Below are 24,485 nucleotides of genomic sequence, written 5' to 3'. Positions count from 1 at the left end.
AACATTGCGATCCCAAGTGAGATCAGGTATTGACGTGCAATGCCTCCCTGTAGGGCATCAGGGTAGTAGCTCATAGCTGGCCCAATGGAGAAGAATGCCCAATAGCTTATGCATCCAGGACTTTGGCTAATGCAGGATATAAATATGCCCAGATAGAGAAGGAAGGATTTGGAGTTGAGCAGTTCCACCAATGCCTTTATGGATGAAAACTTGTGATACTCATAGATCACAAACCCCTGCTAGGTCTACTTAAAAAGGACGAGACAGTGCCGCCCATAGCTTCCGGTTGCATTCAGCGGTGGGCTCTAATATTAAGGGCTTGCAATTAGAAGTTAGGACACTGTCTGGGAGGCTGAGTAGTGAATGTAGATGCATCAAGCTGACTCCCATTAGAAGATTACACCGCTGGTGGTACCCCCAACAAAAGAGTCTGTAATGATATAAAATTTTTCGGACATGCTCCCAGTCACAGCTGACAATATCAGACTTTAGATGCAGCAAGATCCAATCATAGAGTCATAGAGTCACACAGCATGGAAACAGACCCTTCTGTCCAACCAGTCCATGTCAAACATTATTCCAAATGAAGAGATAACAAGGTGTAGAGCTGGATGAACACAGCAGGTCAAGCAACATCAGAGGAGCAGGAAGGCTGACGTTTCGGGCCTAGACCCTTCCTAGTCTTACCTACCTGCTCCTGGCCCATATCCCTCCAAACCTTTCCTATTCATGTATTTATCCAAATATCTTTTAAATGTTGTAATTGTGCCCACATCCACCACTTCCTCAGGAAGTTAATTCCACACGCGAACCACCCTCTGTGTAAAAAATTTGCCCCATCTCTTTTTTAAATCTCTCTCCTCTCACCTTAAAAATGTGTCCCCAGTCTTGAAATCCCCCATCCCAGGGAAAAGACACCTACCATTAACCCTTTCTACACTCCTCATGATTTTATAAACTTCTTTCAAAACTGAAACCATTGGTGGTGATGGAGTAAACCACAGGGCTGTCACAACTAGAATTGAAACCTTTTTGGACCAGAGAGACCAGTTCACAGTAGAGGACAGCATATTGTTATGGGGAGCAAGAGTGATTGTCCTGGGCAAAGGTCGCCATGAAATACTGGCTGAACTCCACCAGGGCCATTCAGGGGTCTCCATAATGAAGATGTTGGCGAGAAGTTATTTCTAGTGGCCAAACCTGGATCCAGACATAGCCGCATAGGAGGGACAGTGCCCAGAGTGCCAATAAGGACAAAAATTACTGCCAGCAGCTCCCTCACACCAGTGGGAATGGCTGGATAAACCTTGGACTTGGTTGAATGTTGCAAATGCAGGTCCTTTCATGGGTTCAATGTTCTTAATCATTGAACATGCCCACTCAAAGTGGTTGGACACGCATAGGGTCCATTCATCAAACACAGGGATGACGATAGAAAAACTGCTCACATCTTTTTCAATACATTGAGTCGCGGAAGTGCTGGTTTCAGATAACAGGCCATTGCTTATCAGCAGGAAATAAGGACAGCTGCATGCCACCCATTTATCCAATGGCCTGGCAGAAATAGAATGCCAAACTTTGAAGGATAGCATGAAGAAACAGTCTCCAGCCTCACTAGATACCAAGCTGTTATGGTTCTTATTTGATTGTAGGACCACCTACATGCAATTACAGGGATAGTTCCAGCAAAGTTGCTAATGGGGAGAAGACTCTACACCAGGTTAAGTCTGATCTTCCTGGACCTCACTCACTCAACTTAAATAAATCACACCGAAGCATCTCTGCATTCTCCTCACAGTTAGCTTAACATATACCATAGAGGAATGTTAGAAATTATTATTAATGATGTTATAGCAGGGGCTTAGAAAAATATCAAAGCAACTAGGCACAGCCAACATGGTTTTGTGAAAAGGAAATTATGTTTAACCAATTTATCAGTGCTTTTCGAAGAGGTAATATCAGCTCTGGATAGAGAAACTGGTGAATTTTCTGTATTTAAGTTTCCAGAAGTCATTTCAGAGGTATTAAATCAAAGGTTACTGTGGTAAATAAAAGCTTACAATGAATGAGGTAATATTGACATAATTAGAAGACTGGCGCACTAACACAATGAATGGTGTGTCAAAGGGATCAGTGCTGGGACTTGAATATTTTACAATTTATATGAATGACCTGGTCAAAGGAGCCAAAATAGGGTTACTAAATATGCTAATAACGCAGTCAGGTAGGAAAATAAGTTGTGAAAGGGGTGTAAGGTGGTTATGAAGGAATAGATAGTTTAAGTACATGAGGAAAGATATGCAAGTTGGTCTATAAAAATGTGGAATTAGGCATTTTTGCATGAAAATATAAAAATGAAGCATATTATATAAAAAGTGAGACATTCAGAGTTCTGAGATGCATAGGGATCTGGGTATCCATATGCATGAACACAAAGGGTAGGCAAGTAGTTAGGAAAGTTAATAGAATGTTACAATTTATTGTAAGAGGATAGTTATAAAAGTAGGTTATGTTTCAGTTAAAAGGGGCATTAGTGAGACCATATCTGGAGTATTGTGAACAATAGTGGTCTCCTTATTTAAGGAACTATGTAAGTGTTTTGGAATGAGTTCAAAGAAGGTTTACCAAACCAATATCAGGAATGAGCAGGTTGTCTTATGAGGAAAGGTTGAACAGGCTAGGCTTGAACCTGTTGAAGTGTAGGAATATGAGATAACTTGGTTCAAACGTAAATAATTCTGAGGGATCGTGACAAGGTGGATTTGGAAAAGATGTTTACTCTTGTAGGAGCATCTAGAATGATGGAACACTTTAAAAAAATAAGGGGTTGCCCATTTAAAGCAAATATGAGGCAAATTTCTTTCTCTGTGATGATCTTGAGTGAACTTTGATGGTGGAAGCAAAGCTTTTGAGTATTGTTCAGATAGAAGCAGATAGATTCTTACAAGAGGGTGAACAAAGGGTCATACGAAGTTGTAGTTACAACTATATTAGCTTTGATTGTATTGAATGGCAGTGCAGACTCAAGGAGCTAAGTTGTCTATACTTGCTCTAACTTGTGTATTCTTATGAGTATACAAGGAGTAAACAGAAAAGGAGAACTTAAAATAGTGCCAATAGGGATAGGCTTTGGCATGGAGCAACAGCCAAAAGTTGCATGGCACAGAAGTTTCAATTGCATCTTCCTGGTTACATATAATGATTATGATGAGCATTGCCTGATGTTAAAAACAGTATTGAGATGAGAAAATAGAAGGGTGTCCAGAATGAGACTTGGAATCTCAAGGTGATCCATAAAGCGGTTAGGGTATCTATTTGTTCTAGGATTTACAGTTGAATCCAAGACGTCAGCATCCAGACTTGATTTTCAAGCATTATTCCACTATAGCTTTTAAACCAAAGTAAGTTTGAATGCTCAAACTAATTGGTCATCCCATGTTGAAGTTTAATGGATATTTTCAACTTGAACCCGAAGTGGACTTAAAGTTGGGGAAATGGCCACGCTGCCTACTTGGGTCTAATGTAAAGAGGACCAAACAATTTCTAATCTTGGGCTTTATTAGCATAACTCAGGCAACCTGCTAAATGGCAAATGAGCGCTTGAGAGCATCCCACCACACAGAAGTGCAAGAAATTTTACATACATGGACTAGCAAAATTGGAAATGATCAACCAGATTTAGGGGTAGGGGTGAGGTGTGGTCGGGGAGGGGAAACAGACACACCAATGAAGCACTCACCCTGTGGCTGAAAGTGGACTGCAGAAATTTTGTAGGATCAATAAAAGTATTCTTGCTAGGACACTAATTTTTATATGTAAGTAACTTATTATCTATTTCAGATAGGTATTCTCTGCAATCATGTATAAGCCCATCTGAGACTGGAATAAGGTTTGTCTTGGATAAGCGAGCACCCTAATTGCCCTGAGAAGCCACCTTCTTGAACTTTTGCTGTCCATGTGACCATAGATCTACCCAGTCTGGTAGGGAAAGAATTCCAGGATTTTGATGCACTGACAGTGAATGAATAATAATCTAGTTCCATTGGTCAGGATGGTGTATGGCTTGGGGATTCCAGCAAGTGGTGAAGTTCCCAAATATCTATTGGCCTTATCCTTCTAGTTGGTAAAGGTTGCAGGCTTGAAAGGTTCTATCTATTGAGCCTGTAAGACATGGAGCCAGAAAAGCACAGCAGTTTAGACAGCATCGTACGAGCAGGAAAGTCAATGTTTCGGGTCCGCACCCTTCATCAGGACTGATGAAGGGTCCAGACCTGAAACATCAACTTTCTTGCTCCTCCGATGCTATCTGATCTGCTGTGCTTCTCCAGCTCCACATTTTATCAACTCTGCCTTCCAGCATCTGCAGTTTTTACCAGCTCCTTATCTATTAAGCCTGGATAAGTTGTTGCAGTGCACCTTGTACATTGTACACACTGTGCCATTGGTAGAGGCAGTGACTGTTGATGATGTAAGATGGGGTTTCAATCAAATGGGCTGCTTTGTCCTGAGGTTGTTGAGCTTCCTGTTGAAGCTGCATTTATCCAAGCAAGTGAAGAGTATTCCATCATATGTCTGACTTGTGCCTTGTTTGGGCAGGTTTTGAGAGTCAGGAGACAGATTACTCGGTGCAGAATTCCTAGTCTCTGACCTGCTGTTGTGGCCACAGTATTTATTTAGGTGTCCCAGTTCAATTTCTGATTAACACCAGGATGTTGATGGTGAGGATTGAATGTCGAAGGGCAATGGTTAAATTCTTCCTTGTTTGAGATGACCATTTCTTGGCCCTTATTTGGCATGAATGTTACGTGCCACTTATCCGCCTAAGCCTGAATTGTTGTCTTGGTGCAAATGGACTTGAACTGCTTCAGTAACTGAGGAATTGTGAATGAAGCTGAAAGTTAAACCATTCTTGTAAATATTTTAATATCCTTCTTAAAATATCATGGTGAGAATTGGACACAACACTCCAGTTAACCTTAAACCAGTGTTTTACAAAGGTTTGCTTTAAATTCCTTATTTTAGTACACAATATCTCTATTTATAAAAACCACAATACCATATATTATATGAGCAGTCTAACCAAATCCACTGCCAACCATGTTGTATGGGCATGCCAGTATGGTGACACCATCCTGCAGGAAACTACAGAGCCTGCTTGGTGTAGTGTAATAGTGAAAAACCACTTCCCGGTTGAACTAAAAGTCTCTTGTAGTTAACAAGATATAATTGATTACATGTTGGCAAATACTTACAGCTTACATTAATATTAGTCACATTGTTATAGAGTCTTGGAGGAGAATCAAACTTTGGGTCTCACTCCATCAAGAGAGCAAGCTGTTCTGTCAACAAGTCCATATGAAATCATCATAATGGGTAGTGTTTACTCTACTGCTTATTATTAAAAATTTCAGATACTTTCAGGCCCTCATACAGTTCCATAAACCTTTCTCAACTTGCCCTGCCTGTTTCAGTGATTTGTGCACAATAATTACATAAAACATAATATATATATTCACATACAAATTTGTCCTTTTGTGGCTATGAATTTTTCTGACCTTAATGTTTGTAAAGCTCTTTGTAAGTTTCATTATATTAAGGGTTTATGTATAAAGTGTAAATTATTGATGAGACTGGAGTATCCTACTGTCCTATGCTTAATGTTTCTAGGTTTTTCTTTCTTTCTAATGACGAGATGCTAGAGATCCTTTCAGAAACTAAGGATCCATTGAGAGTACAACCCCATTTGAAGAAGTGTTTTGAGGGTATTAGCAAACTGGAATTTCTTCCCAATCTTGACATTATTGCAATGTTCAGTGGTGAAGGTGAACGAGTTGAACTGATTGAAAAGATTTGCACTTCTGAAGCTCGTGGTGCTGTTGAAAAATGGCTGGTACAAGTGGAAGACGTTATGCTAAGAAGTATACATGAAGTTATTGAGCGATCACAACAGGTATAACTTCATTTTTCAAATTCTACCACTGAATTACATAAATGGAATTAGAATGTTCAGCAAGTCGAGATAATAATATTGTTTTCAAAATTTGTCATTGCTCAAAACAATTTTAAAAATCCATGGTTAAGCTATAATTCGATAAATTCATCTATATAATTTTTAGAAAAGTGTTAATTTGATATTTGCCCATTCAGTTTTTCAGTATCATTTCCTTCTTTTATCTTGAAGGTCCTAGTTTATTCTTTTTCTACATCAGACTATATAGATTATAATACACAGTACACTAATAGTTCACTGATTGTGAGTATTTGGATCATGTATGAAAGTCAATTAAACCAATTCTCTTAAAAAAAGATCAATTTTTGACTTTGGAGAGGTTATGATCCAAGCTGAAAGTAATGCTTGTCAAGTCAGATCCCAGAGTGAAACCTGGCTTCATAGATCATAAGTTTAATTTTTCTGGTTGGTTACCATGGTGAGTAGCCACTGAAACCTAGTCACGCGGGGTTACAAATGTTCTTTAACAAAAGAAAACAAGTTTATCACACGAAAGAAAAAGAAACAAATGATTTTTTTAAAGTCATTTTAGAAAGATCTTAACATAAACAATAAAACCAAGTTTCATCTGTTTCTAGCAATATCTGTTACACGTACTTTGAAGTCCAGGGAAATAATATACCTCTTAATTTCTTTCTTACCTGACTGTATACAGTTTTATTTCTGGGACTACTGAAACAGTTTTATGACTTATTTCCAATTCTGACAACTTGAAAACTTCTGTAGAAACTCTCACAGCTTACAGATTTCACAAACTAAAACACTTCTGCCAGATTCACTGTCCTTCTGAACTGAGTTCTGATGGATTGGTCTGTACAGGGAGATCCTGGATTTGAGATCCAATCTGTGCTAAGTTAACTGATCTTAATGTTAGTACAAATGATCTCAGTCCCCCAGTTCACAAGGAATAAAATTGGCGTAAACATTAAACAGCACTCACTTCAGGAAGTACTTTTGAATAAATAATGAAATCAGAATTCAGCTTTCGTTGCCATGTTCTCTGGTGAAGGAATAACCTTTTAACATTTTACTACATTATTGGCAGAGATGTGGCTTTAGCCTTTGTCTTGCAAACGTTTTGTACAGACCTTCTCGTAGCCAGGAATTTTAACACAGATTCTTGCTCACATGCCTACTTGTCTGTCCTCGGCATGCTGCAATGCTCCGGCGAATCACAGCTCAAACTGGAGGAATAACATCTTATCTTTAAACTAGGCAGTTTACAACCTTCTGGACTCAATATTGAGTTTGACACCTTCAAATTGGGAACTCATTCCTTCCCTTTCGCTTAGCTTTGCTTGTTACATCTCCGTCACCCTCTCTTCCCTTCTCCCACCCCAATCGGACTGTCTGTTCTTTGCAGTCTGGCAATTAGACACACAATTGTTCTGCCATTCTCACATTCCGATCACTTAATCTGAACAATCAGCATCCTTTCTTCCCCAACACTCTAACCAGCCAACAACTATTCCATAAATGCTGCCTCCTCCACAATTCACTTCAGCTCAGATGAAGAATCATCTAGACTCAAAATGTCAGAGATAGTAGGAACGCTTTCTCCCCATGGATGCTGCCTGACCTGCTGTGATCGCCACTATTTTTTGTTTTCAGTTCAGATTCCAGCATCTGCAGCAATTTGCTCCTATATTCACATTAGTTGTGTGTATCATTATCATGGGTCAACACATTCAGCTTTCCTACCTCTCAAAGTGGGTATTTCCGCAGTTCCTTGGAGGCTGTTTTGAAGGCAAGAGAGCCAGGAAAATCTCATCAGCTCCCCAATGGTGTCCTGTTTCTGGATGAATTTCTCTGGCACAGGCTGACAGTAGAATTGGCAACCCACTTACTGGAAACAGGCAATCAGTTAAGGAAATAAAGGCCCTATATCCAGTTATTTTCAGAGCTAGAGGCATGTTTGCCAGCAATGCATGTGCTCCTGTGTCAGGAACCATGAAATGCATCAGTGGGTGACCTGAAAATTTTGGACAGAGGTCACCTCCCTCACTTCCTGTCATCAACTCTTTGTGCTTTACCTTCCATGGCAACCTGTTGGGCTTTCAATGGCCCTTCAATTCGAGAACCTGATTGTTATTTGTAATATCCAGTGAACCTATCTTTTGGCACTGACTTGACAATTCAGGGAAAATCACAAATGAGTTACTATTGGAGTGGGCTTCTGGTCATCAATAGTTTGACAACAGGATGCTGAGGCCCATGAGAAAAATCCTGCTTATCATTAACTGAAATGTCCCTTGCCAGTAATGCTTTCTGTGTCAAATATAAAGTGTGTTTAAGTTTATAAAAGGGAAGTGTTTTGCATTAAGTAGATGGGAGTACAGCAGTATGTAATTTTTTCAAAAAAAAAACCTATTTTTATGTTACTGTAGGATTATCCAGTGAATAAGAGAACAGATTGGGTGGTAAGTTGGCCTGGCCAGGTCGTAATTTGTGTATCTCAGATGTTCTGGACTGCAGAGGTGGAGTCTGCAATCCGAAATGGCTCACAGGTAAGAACAGTTTTGTAGGTCCTTTTTAGAAATAAAAAGGATTCTGAATGATTTTCTAATATTCTCTATGGTAAGTTATTCAAAGTGATGGTGGTCTTATGCAATTGTCATGACAGCTACAAAGTAAGCAGCCACTGACCTACATGATTTGTTGGAAGTGATCACTCACGAATAAACGTTAATAGAGTGGTCATACCCTCACTCCTTCCTTTTTAGCATTCTGAAAGGACCATTTGGTCAGTAATGTTTTGTCTCCTAGAACCCTAGCTTCAGGCTCACATGGTAGCCACAAGTTTGTACTGTGTGAGTATTGGTCACTTGTGATTTTGCCTGAATTTGATTTGATTCATTATTGTCACATGTACCTAGGTATGGTGTAAAGTTTTGTTTGAAATTTGAGAGGTCCATTAAGAACTCATAACAGCAGGGAAGAAGTTGTTCTTGAATCTGTTGGTATGTGTGTTTAAGCTTTTGCATCTTCTGCCCAATGGAAGAGGTTAGAAGAGATTATCACTGGGTTGGGAGGGGTCTTTGATGATGTTGGCTGCCTGTTTGAGGCAGCGAGAAGTATAGATGGAGTCAATAGATGGAAGGTTGACTTGCATGATGGACTAGGCTGTGTTCACAACTCTCTGTAGTTTCTTAATGGTCCTAGGCAGAGCAGTTACCATACATAGCCATGATGCATCTGGAGAAAATACTTTCTATGGTGCATCTATAAAAATTGGTAAGAGTCTATACAGACATACTAAATTTCCTTAGCCTTTTGACAATGTAGAGGTGTTGTTGTGCTTTCTTGACCGTAGCATCAATGTGGGTGGACGAGGACAGATTATTGGTGATCATCACTCCGAGGAACTTGACGCTGTCGACCATCTCTACCTCAGCTCCATTGATGTAGATAGGGGCATGCCCTCCACCTTGCTTCCTGAAGTCAATGACCAGCTGTTTTGTTTTGCTGTTGTTAAGAGAGAGATTGTTATCTTCACATCATGTCACCAAGCACTCTATCTCTTTCCTGTATTCTGTCTCATCATTGTTTGAGATCCAGCCTACAATAGTGATGTTGCAGATGGAGTTAGGACAAAATTTGGCCCACACAATCATGACTATCCAAGGAGTATAGTAAGGGGCTGAGTATATATCCAGTGTTGAGGATTGTTGTGGAGAGGGTTCTGTTGCTTTTCTCGCTGATTCTGGTCTATGGGTCAGGAAGTTGAAGACCCAGTTGCAGAGGGCGGAGCAGTGACCTAGGTCTCAGAGTTTGGAGATTAGTTTGTTTGGAATTATAGTGTTGAAGGTAGAACTGTAGTCAACGAGTAGCAGCCTGATGTATAGCATCCTTGTTATCCAAATGTTGAGCCAGGGAGGTGACGTCTGCCATTGACCTTTTGCGATGGTAGGTGAATTTATTGAATCGCCAATTAATTATCAGAAAGTAGACTCATTGCACAATCGATGAATTGACATTCTGCGGACACTTGAAGCTGGAGGCCAATAACAATAACTAGCAAAGGAGATGTGACTTCTGTCCTTTATCTTGTCCCTTCACATTTTACAGGGTTCCAAATACTTTCCAGGTAACACACAAGTTTACCTGTAGTTTTTCAAACTTAGCACTGTATGTGCGGCTCACAATGGACCTGTAACTTGAAGAGACCAAACACAGATTAGGTGATTGCTTTGTTAAACAGTTCTATTCAATTTGCATTTGTGATTCTGAGCTTCCAGTCATGTTCTATTTTAATTCTTCATTCTACTCCCATTCTGACCTCTCTGTCCTCTACATGTTCCAATGAAGCTCATTGCAGCATTCTGGTCTGAGCATTGAGTTTAACAACTTTAGATCATAGCCATCACTTGCACTTTTGCAGACTGCAGGCATTAGAAATGGTTTTGCTATAACAACTTATATCTCCACTCAACCTCAAATTTGTTTGCTTCCCCTCCATCACCAACCCAGTTATCATTTCTGTGGTTTTGCACTTGCTTATAAAGGTTGGTCTTGGTTCTGATGAAAAGCCATCAACTGAAAATGTTAACTCTTTCTTGTTCCAGTGAGACTGTGAGACTTTCTGAATATTTCAAGGGATAACTGTTTTCATTTGGAAGTTGCAGTATCAGCAGTGTTTTCTTTTGAGTGGTAGTCTTTTGTTCATTTCGGCTGATGTCTCATGTATCATTGAAGCAATGAGCTTCACTGGAGAGTTGGAGGGTAAACCTTATTGGTACACTCAATCATTGCATAAATTTGTGGGAATCTTGCACTGATAACAAAGTTTACATCCATTTTCTGATGATATCCAAAGTCCATGAGAAATGTTACAAAATTGTTAACTTTGATAAAGAGGTTCTCAATGACCTGCTTTATATGGCTGTACTGAAGACTGGTTGAATTACTTAGAACGTACAATACAGAAACAGGTCATTTTGCCCAGTCAATGCATGCCCATGTTTGCACCCCACTCAAACCTCAGCCCATCTCTCCTCTTCTAACTCAATTACTGTAATTCTCTATTCCTTCTTTCTCACATGCTTGCCTAGCTTTCCCTTAACTGCATTTTTACTACTCACTTTAAGCACTCTCTATGGTGGTGCTTTTCATATTCTCACCATTCTTTACAGTCTTTTCTAGGGCAAACATGCCAAGCATCCAACTGGAAGATGGCCACATTGAAAGCTTTGTTTTCATATGGTCTGATCTACTTGCTTACTGCTGATATGGGTCTCTTCTTCCATAACTGTGGTTTATTGCCCACTGTGGTTGACAGGGCCCTCAATCGCATCCAACCTATCACACGTGCTTCTGTCCTTGTCCCTTGCCGTCATTCACAACAGCGTGATCGAGTTTGTCATGTTCTCACTTTTCATCCCACCAGCCTCTGCAATCAAAAGATCATTCTCTGTCATTTCAGACAACTCCAGCAGAATGCCACCACAAAACACATCTTCCCCTCACTCCTCCTGTCTGCATTTTTCAGGGATCGTTCCCTTTGGGACACACTAGTCCATTTCTTGACTACTAATACCTTCCCCACTTCCCGCAGCATCTTCCCATGTAACTGCAGAAGATGCAACACCTGCTCCTTCACCTCCTCCCTGCTCATCATCCAAAGGCCTAAACAGTCTTTCTAGGTGAAGCAGCAATTCACCTGTACCTCCTCCAATCTTGCGTATTGTATTCACTGCACCCAATGTGGCCTACTCTACATTGGAGAAACCAAATGCAAATGAAGGGTCTAGGCCCGAAACGTCAGCCTTCCTGCTCCTATGATGCTGCTTGGCCTGCTGTGTTCATCCAGCTCTACACCTTGTTATTGCAAATCAGGTGACCACTTTGCAGAACACCTCCGATCTGTGCACAAACATGACCCCGACCTTCCTGTAGCTGGTCATTTTAACACAGTGTCCTCCTTGCATGCCCACTTGTCTGTCTTTGGCATGTTGCAATGCTCCAGCAAATAACAGCAAAAATGGAGGAGCAATGTCTGATCTTCAAACTAGGCACTTTATAACCTTCTGGGCTTTAGTTGAGATCATTACCTTCTGATTGTGAACCCATTCCTTACTTTTCTTTTAGCTTTGCTTGTTACATTCTCTGCCACCACGTCCTCTTTCCCCTCCCCCCACTCTAGTGAGACTATCTGTTCTTTCCAGTCTTGCAGTCAGACACACCATTGTTCTGCCATTCTCACATTTCAATCACTTAATTGGAACAATCAACATCCTTTCTCCCCCAGCACTCTGACCTCTGCACTCCCCCTCAACTATTTCATAAATGCTTCCCCTCCATACTTCACTGAAGCTCTGATAAACTGTCATTTAGATTCAAAACGTTAGCTTGCTTTCTCTCCATGAATGCTGAATGGCTTGCATATCTATCTGGCCTGATTCAATTTGATAGTGCATGCTGCAAGATTCCTAGCTTAATATCTCAGTTCCACTGTCTTATTAACACCTATTCAATATAATCGATCAAAGTAACCAGTTTGCATACCAGTCTGTCTGGCCTGATCCAATTTCCAACATGCTGTTCATTTGGCCAGTTTTCCCAGCATGTCATTCAGTTGGCCAACATTGCTTTCAGTGTCCCAAAAGGGCTGCTATTTTATTTAAAGTGGATATTCCACTACTAACAACAACTTAAGTGTATGCTGTAGGTGGAGATAGTCTATGACAACAGATCAGGAAGAGACCCAAAGCTTTGATTAAAGGATGCTGGCAAAATAGTGGCATTAAAGCCCTTAACATCAATCACAGCAAGTCAGATACTCTAACTTGCAATCAATAATAAACTGTGGATTTGAGGTGGCTGCCACAATGCCACGTGGTTCCAGAAATTCTAAAGCAGATGCCAACCCTTCAAAAAAGGTGTCAGCAGAAATGATCCCACATTACCAGCAACTTAATTGATGCCTATTGAGAACTGGCTTGTTCATCCATAGAGAAAAGTGCAGCAGAAGATATCATCCAACCTCACCAAAGGCTGGAGACCAATCACCTCTTGTAGATGGAAGGATGCTAACGAAACCATGCCTTGGGAAAAGCCTTTTTTTTAAATGCCCCATTGAATTTCTTCATGATTATCTGACTTTGATGGCTTCTGGTAATGTTCTTCCGCACAAGTGGAAATATTCTCTCTATATCTATTCTGTCACACCTAACTTTAGATACCTCTATGAGGTAAATCCTCAGCCTTCCTTTCTCAAGAGAAAAATGATCCAGCTTGTTTGTCATTTCCAGGTATGTATGCCCATGCATTTCTGTCATTATCATTCTAAATCCTGTCTGGTCCCTGATTCTATATTTTTTCATTATAGTACAGTGGCCTAAACTGTAGGCAGTAATCTGTGTGGTCCAAAAAAGTTTCAATACAGGCTTTACATAATTTAGCTACTTTTCAAACCACCTAGAAATAAAACCTACTGTTTGCTATTTTTGCTTTGTTTGCTTTGCTAACCAATGGTGCAACTTTTGAGTGAATGATGTATTTCTACTGTGGGATCCTATTATTCCTCTAACCCACCTGGGCACATGCCTTCCAAGTAATAGATTATCTCCTAATTTTTCCTAGTAAAATAAACTGTCTCACATTTATCTGTCTTGAACTTATGATCCCAGGTGATGGATAAGTCAAACCTCAGAGAGAAACCTGGTTTGATCGGTCATAATTTTAATTTTGCTGTTTGGTTACTGTAGTGGTCAGTTGCTGTATATATTCAATAAAAGCAGATGAAGTTCTTTTAACAAAAGAACTCAAGTTTATTCCAGAAAAGGAAATAAAACAAAGGCCTACATTTATAAAACAATTTGGAAAGATCTTAATTTAAACAGTGAAAAGAGTTTCAAATAGTTTCCCACCAATGTCCTTTCCATTCACTTAATCCCGGTGAAGTAGCACTGTTATTTTAACTCTTTAATCTAGTACTCGGCTGACACTTTTCAGCCCTTTTCAATGGCTTGCTGAACCAGCTTAAGACTTTTTTCAGCTCTGATGGCCTGAAGACACTTTTCCAGCTCTAGTGTGGATGATTCTTTCCAATTCTGACAACGTGGAGATTTCTACTAATTCTCATAGTTTGAAAACTTCCACAAACCAAACTCTCACAGTCTGGAGACTTTGACAGAATACACTATTGCCCTTATGCTGGGATGATTTCTGTTTTTCTAAGCTCAAGCTACTAGTAAACGCTGACCATCTGTTTATATATTGCCTAGGAATCACTGAGCCATTTTACACTTGTTCATGGGATATAGTTGCCACAGGCATTTCTTATCTAAGACTAATTTCCCAGAGGGCAGTTAAGAGTCACGCTCATGTTAAGTCACATGTCAGCCATACCAGGTAAGGATGGCAGATTTCCTTCTCTGAAGGTCATTAGTGATGTTACTACATTCGCGCAGTTAATTAGTAGTAGTCGATATATATATTATTTTGTTCAGCATTTCAATAGTTACATGTAAGCCAACTCTTTTATTTTTATTTTGTCTGTATTTTAACTGTAGTGTAAAAATAAAGTGTGTTTTGCTTAAAGTTGAGCAATTTGATCAATTGAATTGCATCTGGAATGCAAAGCCTTACATTTTCATATAAAATAAGAAAAGCTTCAGGTTTGGGCTATCCTCGTAATATATTTTGAGGGGTTTTGGTCTGGTCCATAATATCACTTTTAGGTTCTAGCCTTTCCCCTTTTATTATTTTGGTGTCCTTCTGTTTGTTCCCTAGTAACACTTGTATATTTAACATCCCCAGATTTTCTATTCCCCCAATTTTCTTGTGGAGTCACATGTGGTCATTTCCCCACATGTAACTGTCTGTATAAGTGTAGTGATTGGAATGAGGTTGACCAGTTCTGAGGAAGGGTCACCGGACCGGAAACGTTAACTCTGTTCTTTCCTTCACAGACCTGCTGAGCTTTTCCATCAACTTTGTTTTTATTCTTGACCAGATGAATGTTCTTTTTGAGTATGAGATCACTGATTGGGGGTGTTAACTTGGGCCAATCAGGAAGCCGAGGCTGACAGATATAAGCAGGAGTCTTAGAAAGCCTCCTCACGCCAAGGACTGGCTGTGAACTCGCTGGTCAGAGTCCAGGTACTATGCATGTGTAAATAAAGGGTGACATGGTGAAAGGATACTGGCCTCTCTGCAGTTATTTCAGTGGTGATGAGAGAAAACAGTATGCTCTTGAAGAAAATTCACTCACTACAGTTGACTTTCACTCACTACAGTTGACTTTGAGCTGGGGTAAGCATTTCTGACATCATGCCTTTATTTGGGAACCTTGACTTGTTCAATCTTGCCGTCGAAGACTTGACCCGGTATATGGAAAGAATGTGTTTTTTTTTCTGGGCAAATGACATTGAGACATAGGAAAAGCAACAGGTAACTCCTCTGACTGCTTGTGGATCCACAACGTTTTTGGTTATTAGGAGCCTATCTTTCCCAAAGGTGCCAGATACTAAAACCTTTCAAGGGCTGATAAATTTAGTTAAGAAATATTATGACCCCAAGCCTCCGATAATGCTGAGATGCTATTGGTTTTACTTGGCAGTTCAAGAATCAGGGAATCCGTATCAGGATTTTTGATGAGGTTAAGGTGACTGGCAGAGGTGTGTGATTTTGGGTTAATCCTGAATGAGATGCTGAAAGACTGTTTAGTATATGGGATTAATAATGTAATCAAGCTAAAGCTGAAGCCAAACTTGACTTCAAACAAACACTACAACTGGCTTTGTCATTAGAAAGTGCGGCAAGTGGAGCATGTGAACGACAGAGCATTCCAATGTAATTGGACACTTTCACTTGTCTGACTGAGCTTGGGGAACACAACATGACTGTAGGCAATTGCAGAGCCTCGTGCAGGACATGTCCTGAGCAGAGGGACCCTATGTCAGCCCACAGCAAAACCCAAAAATAAAGCCGAGCCTCAGCCAAATGGCTAAAATGCTCTTCAGGATCTGGGCTGGCAAGCCTTTGTAGTGGCTGCTGGAATGCAGATTCTAGACAGTAAAGGAGTCCTATAAGGTTTGACTTCAGTAAGAGAACTCATATGCCAGTATCCAGTAGAGTGTACACCCTGGAAAGTCCACTTGCATGTGGTTAGGAACAATTAAATTGCTTAGCAACATCCAAATCAGAAACAATTAAAGTAAGTGCCTGGTTAAATGGTCACTCGGTTCTCATGGAGGTTGACATCGGTGCAAATGTATCAATGGTTTCAGACCCAGTCTTTAACAAATTTCACACTGGACTCCAACCTTTAAGTTTGCGCAAGACCTCAACCAAACTGAGAATGTAGACCGCGGAGCTATTACAGATTAAGGGTATGACTTTGGTTCCAGTCTTCTATGAGAAGCAATTGGTGCAGTTACCATTGATTGTAATTGAAGGTTTGAGCCCAAGCTTGATGGGACAGAATTGGTTGAGAATGATTCACTTTGATTGTCTCAACATTTTTTGATTAGAAAATGGATGCCTGAGTAAAGTCCTAATTAAATACTCAAAAAGATTTTCAGGAACGTCAAGGGACTATCAAAGGAGCCAAGGCCACCTTACATGTTGACCAGGAAGAAATCCTACAATTCTGCAAGGCCTGCCCAGTGCCATTTGCCTCTCGTGCAAAAGTAGAGACAGCAGTCAGGGGGCTGGAGAGCGAAGGAATCGTCAAACCAGTACAGTTTGCAGAATGGGCAGCCCTAGCCGTACTGAATGTAAGCCTGAAAGGTTGATTCACCTTTGTGGAGATTTTTACCAAATGGTGAACAGCTTCTTGCAACTGGATAAATACCCAATCCTTTGCATAGTGGACTTGTATGCAAAACTGGTGGGCGTGGGGGGGTGCTGTCTTTCATGAAGCCGGACATGAGATATTCGAACCCGCAATTGCGACTAGATGAGGAGTCCCAGAAGTATGTCACAAATAATACCCATAAGGATTTGTACCAACATACAAAATTGCCATTTGGGCTATCATTAGCCTGTGTCCTTTTCCAGCAGTTGATGGAGAACCTTTTGCAAGCTCTACCCTATATTATCATTTATCTGGATGATGTGCTAACCGGGAAAGCCAATAAAGAGCACTTGGGAAACTTGACATAATGCTTAAACATTTCTCACAGTCATACGTACGCCTTAGTAGGGAGAAAGTGTGTGTTCCAGGCACCCAAGTAACCTACTTGGGCTACAGAGTCTGAGCGGGCCTTCCAGAATGGGTTATACCCATTGGAAGATAAAGTGAAAGTGATCATAGGTGCCCTGGCTCCCACATCTGTTCCGGAGCTTAGGGTTTTTTTTGGGTTGGTGAATTAATACAGAAAATTCAGTAGTAACCTGGTCTGCATCTTGGCACCTTTACACCTGCTATTGAGAAATGGTCAGCCTTGGAAATGGTGAGGTAGCCTTTAGGGAAGTGAAAAAGCAGCTAGTATCATCTTAGGTGTAGGCCCACTATGATCTGAAGTGCAATGTGGAGCTGACTTGCGATGCCTCCCCATACGATATTGGGGTAGTGTTAGCTCACTGGTGGCCCAATGGAGAGGAACACACGATACCATATGCTTCCTGGACTTTGGCTGATGCCGAACGCACATAAGCACAGATAGAGAAGGAATGTTTGCCGGTCATCCTTGGTGTTAGAAAGTTCCACTAATACCTTTATGGATGTAAATTTGTAATAGTAATGGACCACAAATTCCTGCTAGGGCTCTTTAAAGAAGACAAAGTCATGCAGCCCATAACTTCTGGTCAAATTCAGCAGTAGACTCTTTATTCTCAATGCGTACAATTATAAGCTGGAACATCATCTGGGAGGCCAAGTGGCAATTGTGGTTGCCTTGAACCTCCTCTCACTGGCAGATACACCACTGGTGGTGCTTCCTCTGGAAGAGTCCATTCTGGTTTTAAACTTTCTGGACACCCTTCTGGTCACTGCTGACAATATCCAACTATGGACACAAGTAAATCCCATCCTGGCATATCTAAAATGGTGATGGGGGAAACAAAAGGGCCATCACAACCAGAATTGAAACCTTTCTGGACCTGGTGAGACCAGATCACCTTAGAGGACAGCATATTATTATGGGGAGCAAGAGTGATTGTCCAAGTAAAGGTCACCACCAGATACTGGCTGAACTCCACCAGAGTCATGCAGGGTTTCTAAAATGAAAATGTTGGCAAGATCCAATGTCTAGTGTCTAGGATTGGATGCCAACATAGCTGCATTGGCTCTCTGGGCACTGCCCCACCATCAAGGACAAAACTTACCACCAGAAGCTCCCCCACATTTGTGGGAATGGCTGGGTAAACCCTGGACTCAGTTACACATTGACTATGCCAGCCCTTTCATAGGCTCAATGTTTTTGGTCATTATGGATGTCCATTCAAAGTGGTTGGACATGCATTGATTTCATTCATAAACTCCGATGATGATTGAAAAGCTGTGATCATCGTTTGTGATGCAGACTCCTTGAAGTATTGGTCATTGACAATGGGACATTATTTCCCAGCAGGGATTTCAAGTATTTCCTGAAGTCGAATGGCATTGGGCATGTTCGGACAGGTCAATATCATCTATCGTCCATGATCTGGCAGAAAGAGCAGTCAAAACGTTGAAGGCAGGCTTAAAGAAATAGGCTACAGCTTCACTCAATACCAAACTATCCCATTTCATGTTTGATTATCGGACCACTGCTCACCTAATTATAGGGTTAGCTCCAGAAGAGTTGCTAATGGGGAGAGGAGTCCGCACCAGGTTAAACCTGGTATTCCTGGACCTGGGTGTTGTGGTGAAACGGTATCACGAAAGCCAATGGACCACAAGCCGCCCCTAAACGAGACAGAATGCGTCTCCTGAAGTAAACTGTCTGGTGTTAAAACCATGGAAATGGCTTTGCATGGGTACGAGACAAGGTCGACGTGAGGTCAAGTCCCATAACATAGTTTGGGTAGGTGAGGTGCCCTGAACAAACCTGGATCACCTGAAAGCTGCTACCTCACAAACGGGGCAGGAGAAAACCATTACTGAGCCCTCAGAACAACCAGAAAGGCTGTCAGAAACTGTGAGTTCCCCCCTTCCATCTGGCATCAAAGAAACATCAGTCCAAGATGAATGCAGCCTTGATACCATTACCACCTGAAGAGGAGGAGGAATTTCTCCCAAGATGCTCTATGGGCAAGAGACAGACTCTGATTCGGTGCACACTGCCTGTGTCCGAATCAGAGGAACCAGGCCTGGGGCAAAAAGGTCCCAGGAGAAACTACAAGAAAAGGTACAGTCTACATCCCTGGACTTAGCCGGGGAGGGATTTAGTGATTAGAACCAGGTTGGCCAGGTGGATCTTGTTGAGTATGAGATCCCTGATTGGCCCAAGTTAACAGTCCCAATCAGGGATCCCTGGCTGACAGATATAAACAGGAGCCTTAAAGCCTCTCATCTAAGGACTGCCTCTGAGATAGCTGGACAGTGTCTATGTACTATAAATAAAGGGTGACTTGGTGACGGGATACTGGCATCTGTGCAGTTATTGTAGGTATCTGTCAGAGAACTGTTTCTCAGATCTTTGAGACTTGACACTCATCTAAATAATTCTTAAGGGTTACTCCAATACTGTTTCAGAATCTATGCATAAATATGATTTCCCTCACGTTCTCAACATTTCTTTTTACAGTAGTCAAAATAACTGATCCCATTATGCAAATTCTTGCAAATTGCACAAATGTCTGGTTAGGTTTCTCTCTTACAGGCATGAATTTTAGTTGACAGGCTCATAAGAATGATCTTTTAAGAGTTTAATAGTTTTCAGATTGTTCTTCCGATAAATTGGCACATGTATTCAAGGCTGTACCTTTCAAGATACTCTGAGCTAGTTAGATTCAAACATCTTTTGGCTGCTTCATCCTCCTAATCACCTTTTCAACTGTGAAATATCTTTCCACTGCATCCTCTATAAGTTTAGGCACTAAACACAGATTTTAGTAAAATCAAATTTTTCACTGGAATCAGAATGATTCTCTGATTTTTTTCTTTCTTCCTTTATTCTGAGCTTTTCTCTATTGATGTCATGTTATCTGATTTCACTATCGCTTTGCAGTTCAATTTTTAAATGAATTCCACATCCATTTTCATTGTTATTTTTTTCTTCAAATTCACACCTTTTTTGTTCCTCTTGCTCTCTCATTTTCCTCTAACTCAAGGTTCTCCTTCATTTTTAATTGATTCTTAACTCATCCCAGTGTGACATCTCCATTTCAGATTTCTTTCCTTTTTTATTTTTACTGCTTAGTAATCTGTTTAAGCATCAAAACCTAACAAGATCCTACTTGTTTCTACGACCAATGTATCCACAAACTTTCTCAATCTAGCCTGAATCAAAGATTTTGAATAGCTCACTGATATTTTCTTTACCCAGAAAATCTTAGCAACAGTTAAAGCAAATTTGAAATTCCATTTAATGTAATAAATATCACACTATGTCCCTTGTTTTATATTCAGTATCTCCCTGTGATAGCTTCTTTGAAAGATTCACAGATTCCTCATAAACTCAATTGGTGGCTATGCCACCAAGAGCCTTCAAATTGTTATGATCCCAGCTAATGGAAATAGTGGACAAGTTAGATCTCAGAGTGAAATCTGGATTGATAGACCAAAAATTTTATTTTTGAAGCTTGGTTGCTGTGATGATCAGTCACTGAAGAGATTCATATGTGGCAACGATTCTCAATAAAGAACTCAAGTTTATCACAGAAAGGGAAATAAAACAAAGGTATACATTTATAGAACAATTTAGAAAGATCTCAATGTAAACATCAAAAGTATGGTACATAGTTACTTTGTCAATGGCAATACAGTCAGCAAGGTAAGTTAGTTTTAGGCCTTAACAGAAGTTACCAGAAGTCTCTGACAACATTTTTGAAAAAGTAGACATTTCTGATATATAAGAGTCAAATTTTCCCATCTGTTAAGCAGCACGAGCAATGGCAAACAACATGGGAATTACGGTGAGAATGAAAAGGTGTTGACGTTGAAAAGAGAATGTTCTATTTTCCCTTAAGATTTCGATGGCAATGTGTGAATCTCATCAGCAAAGAGGGTGCAATAGATATGTGTTTGGGTTTCTAAAAAGGCGTTCAATAAAGTACCACACGTCATGTTATGTAAAAGCCCATTGGATTAGGTGTAGTACATTAGCATGGATAGAGGATTGGCTAACTAAGACAAAGTTGGGATAAAGAAGGCATTTTATCTCTGATCGCTCTCTGTGGACTTTCTCTGCAGCTGTAACACTGTATTCTGCACTGTATTTTGCTATCCTGATGCACTCTGTATGGTACGATCTGCCTATATAGCAAGCACAACAAGACTTTTCACTGTATCTCAGTACATGTGACAACAATAACTCAAGCTCAACCTCAGACTCAAACTTTAACTAATGATGTGCCACAGAACTCAGTGCTGGGGCCACAGGCCACAATTATTTACAATATATGATAATGACTTGGATGATGGAAGTGAAGGTACAATCATCAAGTTTGCAAATGACACAATGGTTATGGAGGCAAGTAAGAGGATGACACACAGTTTTCAGACAGATATTGACGGGTTAAATGAATGGGCAAAAACTTGACAGATGGAATATAATGTGGGTAAATGTGAGGTTATGCAAATTGACAAGAAAAATAAGAGCTGAAATAGAGAAAGGCTGCAGAAAGCTGCAGTACTCAAGGGTTTGAAGGTCCTAATGCATCAATCACAAACAGCTAGCATTCAAGTTCCATAGGAATTAAAGAAGGCAAATGGACTGTTAGCCTTTATTTCAAAAGGAATGGATTTTAAGAATATGGAGGTCTTGATATTGCTACATGAAGCAATAGTCAGACTACACCTGAAATACTGTGAACAGTATTCATCACTTGTCTAAGGAAAGATGTACTGGCATTAGAGGCAGTGTAAAGAAGATTCACGAGGTTGTTTCTGCAATTGGAGGGATTTTCTTTTGAGAAAAGGTTAAGCAGATTGGGTAGTACTCATTGAAATGTGGAAGAATGAGAAAGAATCTTATTGAAAAATATAAGATTCTTGACAAAGTATACTTAAAAGTTTTTCCTTTTTTGGAAGCATCTAGGATAAGTGAGCATTTCTTGAGATTAAAAGACTGCCCGTGTAAAATGAAGATGAGGAGAAATTCCTTTTTCTCAGAGCATAGTCACCTGTGGGACTCTTTAATGTAGAGGACTGTCAAGGCTGGGTTGTTAAGTATATTCAAGGCTGACACTGATTTTTAATCAGTCAAGAGCCACGGGGATAAGGCAGGAAAGTTGAATTGAGAAATATCAGATCGGTCATAATCTCATTGCATCGTGGAGCAGATTCATTGGGCTGCATGGTGTACTTCTGCTCCTACATCTATGGTTTTATGGTTGCTAGCGTGGGATGAGCACCTTACTTCCATGCACTTGCATTCTGTCATTAGGTAATCTTATCCTATTTATGTGCAATTCAGGATTCTCGCATGCACTAGTGAGAAACTACATGACGCCAATTCCTGACTTGAGAGTCAGAGCGGTTACCTGACAGATGCAACTTGCCGCTTGGTTCCTCGGTCCTCCATTCTCATGTCCCTTTACCAACATCTCATTGCACGCTCCACAGGCAGCAACCACATCCACCCTGTGTACTGAAGTCAGCATTGGCAAAACTCCAGCTTAACAAGTCATAATGACCATACTCAGACTTGTATATTACACAGTCAGCACTTGAGTACTACACTTTGAAGCTCATGGGCACCTTACATTGCAATGTTCTTACCAGGTTGCTCTGCATGCAGACACACATACATGCACCTCATGCATCTGTACAGGATGCATCTCAGGGCTCTTAGCTTACTCTCTTAGCATTTACTCACCTTGTGTTTACTTGGCACTCAGTAATTCTGCCTTGTCTTGCTTTTTAGCATGTTGTCACATCATACAGAACCTACAGGCTCACAGAATCTCTGGTTTGACATGCTTCTTAGCACAGACAGAAAACCAAAGATTGTCACAGTTTGTGGTACTGAATAGTCAGGGAGTGGGCATGTTGGTGTATGGTGTCATGCAACATCCATGCCACACCTGCAGCAGATTACATGGAAAACACACTGCATGTTCTTCAACCAGATCTTCATGTCTGAAAGTCTAAAAGGAGTAGTTCTCAGCCAGGGAGATGCCATTGCATCTCAGTTCAGGGATTGACCATGGTTAGTCAGACGTCTAGTTTGAATTGTGTCTGGTGATCATGCCCTTCCACTCCGGGGTTTGAGCCAAACTCACTCCTGCAGGTCAAGTCCAACTAGTCCAGGGATCATTGGTGCATCAGTGGGGGAGCTGTAAATACATCAGTCCTGGTGCTGGGCTATTCCTAGTTACAAGTCAGCTAAGGCACAGGCCATGGTTGATCCTGGGCTTTGGACACAAAATGACAAGGAGATTATCAGGGCAGCCATTGAGTGGGGAAAGTGGGAAATTCAAACATGAAGATTGGATACATTATGCTTGGATGCAAAGTGGATATGACAGTGAAGGGGTGAATTCTAAATATAAGGGCAGGAAACAAAATTAAAAAAATAACTGGTTTGAAAAGATATCACACACCATTAGCATTGGCACTAATGGTTGAAAATAGGATACAATTCATTACATTGTCAGGAAATGATGCATAGTTCTAGGTGCTGTATATTTGGACAAAGGTCACCAATTAACTTTTAAAAATGTTAACCGTCTGTTTTAATGGTTTCTCAGGGGCTGAAAAAATACTGTACTAAACTTCAAACTCAGCTGAATGATATTGTGGAGCTGGTAAGAGGGAAACTTTCCAAACAGACTCGTATTACACTTGGTGCTTTAGTAACCATTGATGTACATGCCAGGGATGTTGTTGAAGACATGATTAAACAAGGTAAACAGCAATTGCCCTAAAACTTCTGTGTAAATGTGAATGGCACTGAGACAACATAGATTTCATTGATTATGGGCCATGGGTCATTTGGTAACATTTTAGCCTCTGAATCCAGAAGGTTGCGTGTTCAGGTTTCACACCAGAGACTTGAGTGCACAATTCTTGGCTGACATTGCAGTACAGGAGCACTGTAGTGTCTTGAGTTGCCATCTTTTAGATGGGATGTTAAATATCAGTCCAGTTTATATCCAAGGTGGAAGAAAAAATACTATAAGAGTATTTCCAAGAAGAATAGATCAGATATCCCTGGTGATAAATAAATAAGTAAAATACCGTGTATGCTAGAAATTTGAACTAAAAATGAAAATGCAACATCTGTGGAGAGGGAAACACAGCTAATGTTTCAAGTCTGTTATGACTATTCTTCAGTTCTAAAATGTTAACTGTGTTTCACTCTTCCAGATGCTGCTAGACCTGCTGAGTTTCTTCACATATCCCTGTATCCTGGTTAATGCTCATCCCTCAATGAAGACA

The 24,485-nt window shown here is 40.5% G+C and overlaps 1 protein-coding gene across 1 annotated transcript in view; it reads left to right on the top strand.

Moving 5' to 3' along the window:
- The window catches only part of dnah12 (dynein, axonemal, heavy chain 12), a 265,038-nt gene that overhangs the window by 74,882 nt on the left and 165,671 nt on the right, over window positions 1-24,485 (top strand). The window contains exons 19-21 of the mRNA XM_048606726.1: window positions 5,668-5,950; window positions 8,398-8,517; window positions 23,795-23,951. Coding sequence (XP_048462683.1) covers window positions 5,668-5,950; window positions 8,398-8,517; window positions 23,795-23,951 — 560 coding nt within the window. The remainder of the gene's footprint in view (window positions 1-5,667; window positions 5,951-8,397; window positions 8,518-23,794; window positions 23,952-24,485) is intronic.

This window comes from Rhincodon typus, chromosome 16 (assembly GCF_021869965.1).
Source record: "Rhincodon typus isolate 14 chromosome 16, sRhiTyp1.1, whole genome shotgun sequence".
NCBI classification, from domain to species: Eukaryota; Metazoa; Chordata; class Chondrichthyes; order Orectolobiformes; family Rhincodontidae; genus Rhincodon; species Rhincodon typus.
This window is presented reverse-complemented; position numbering and strand designations above follow the sequence as displayed.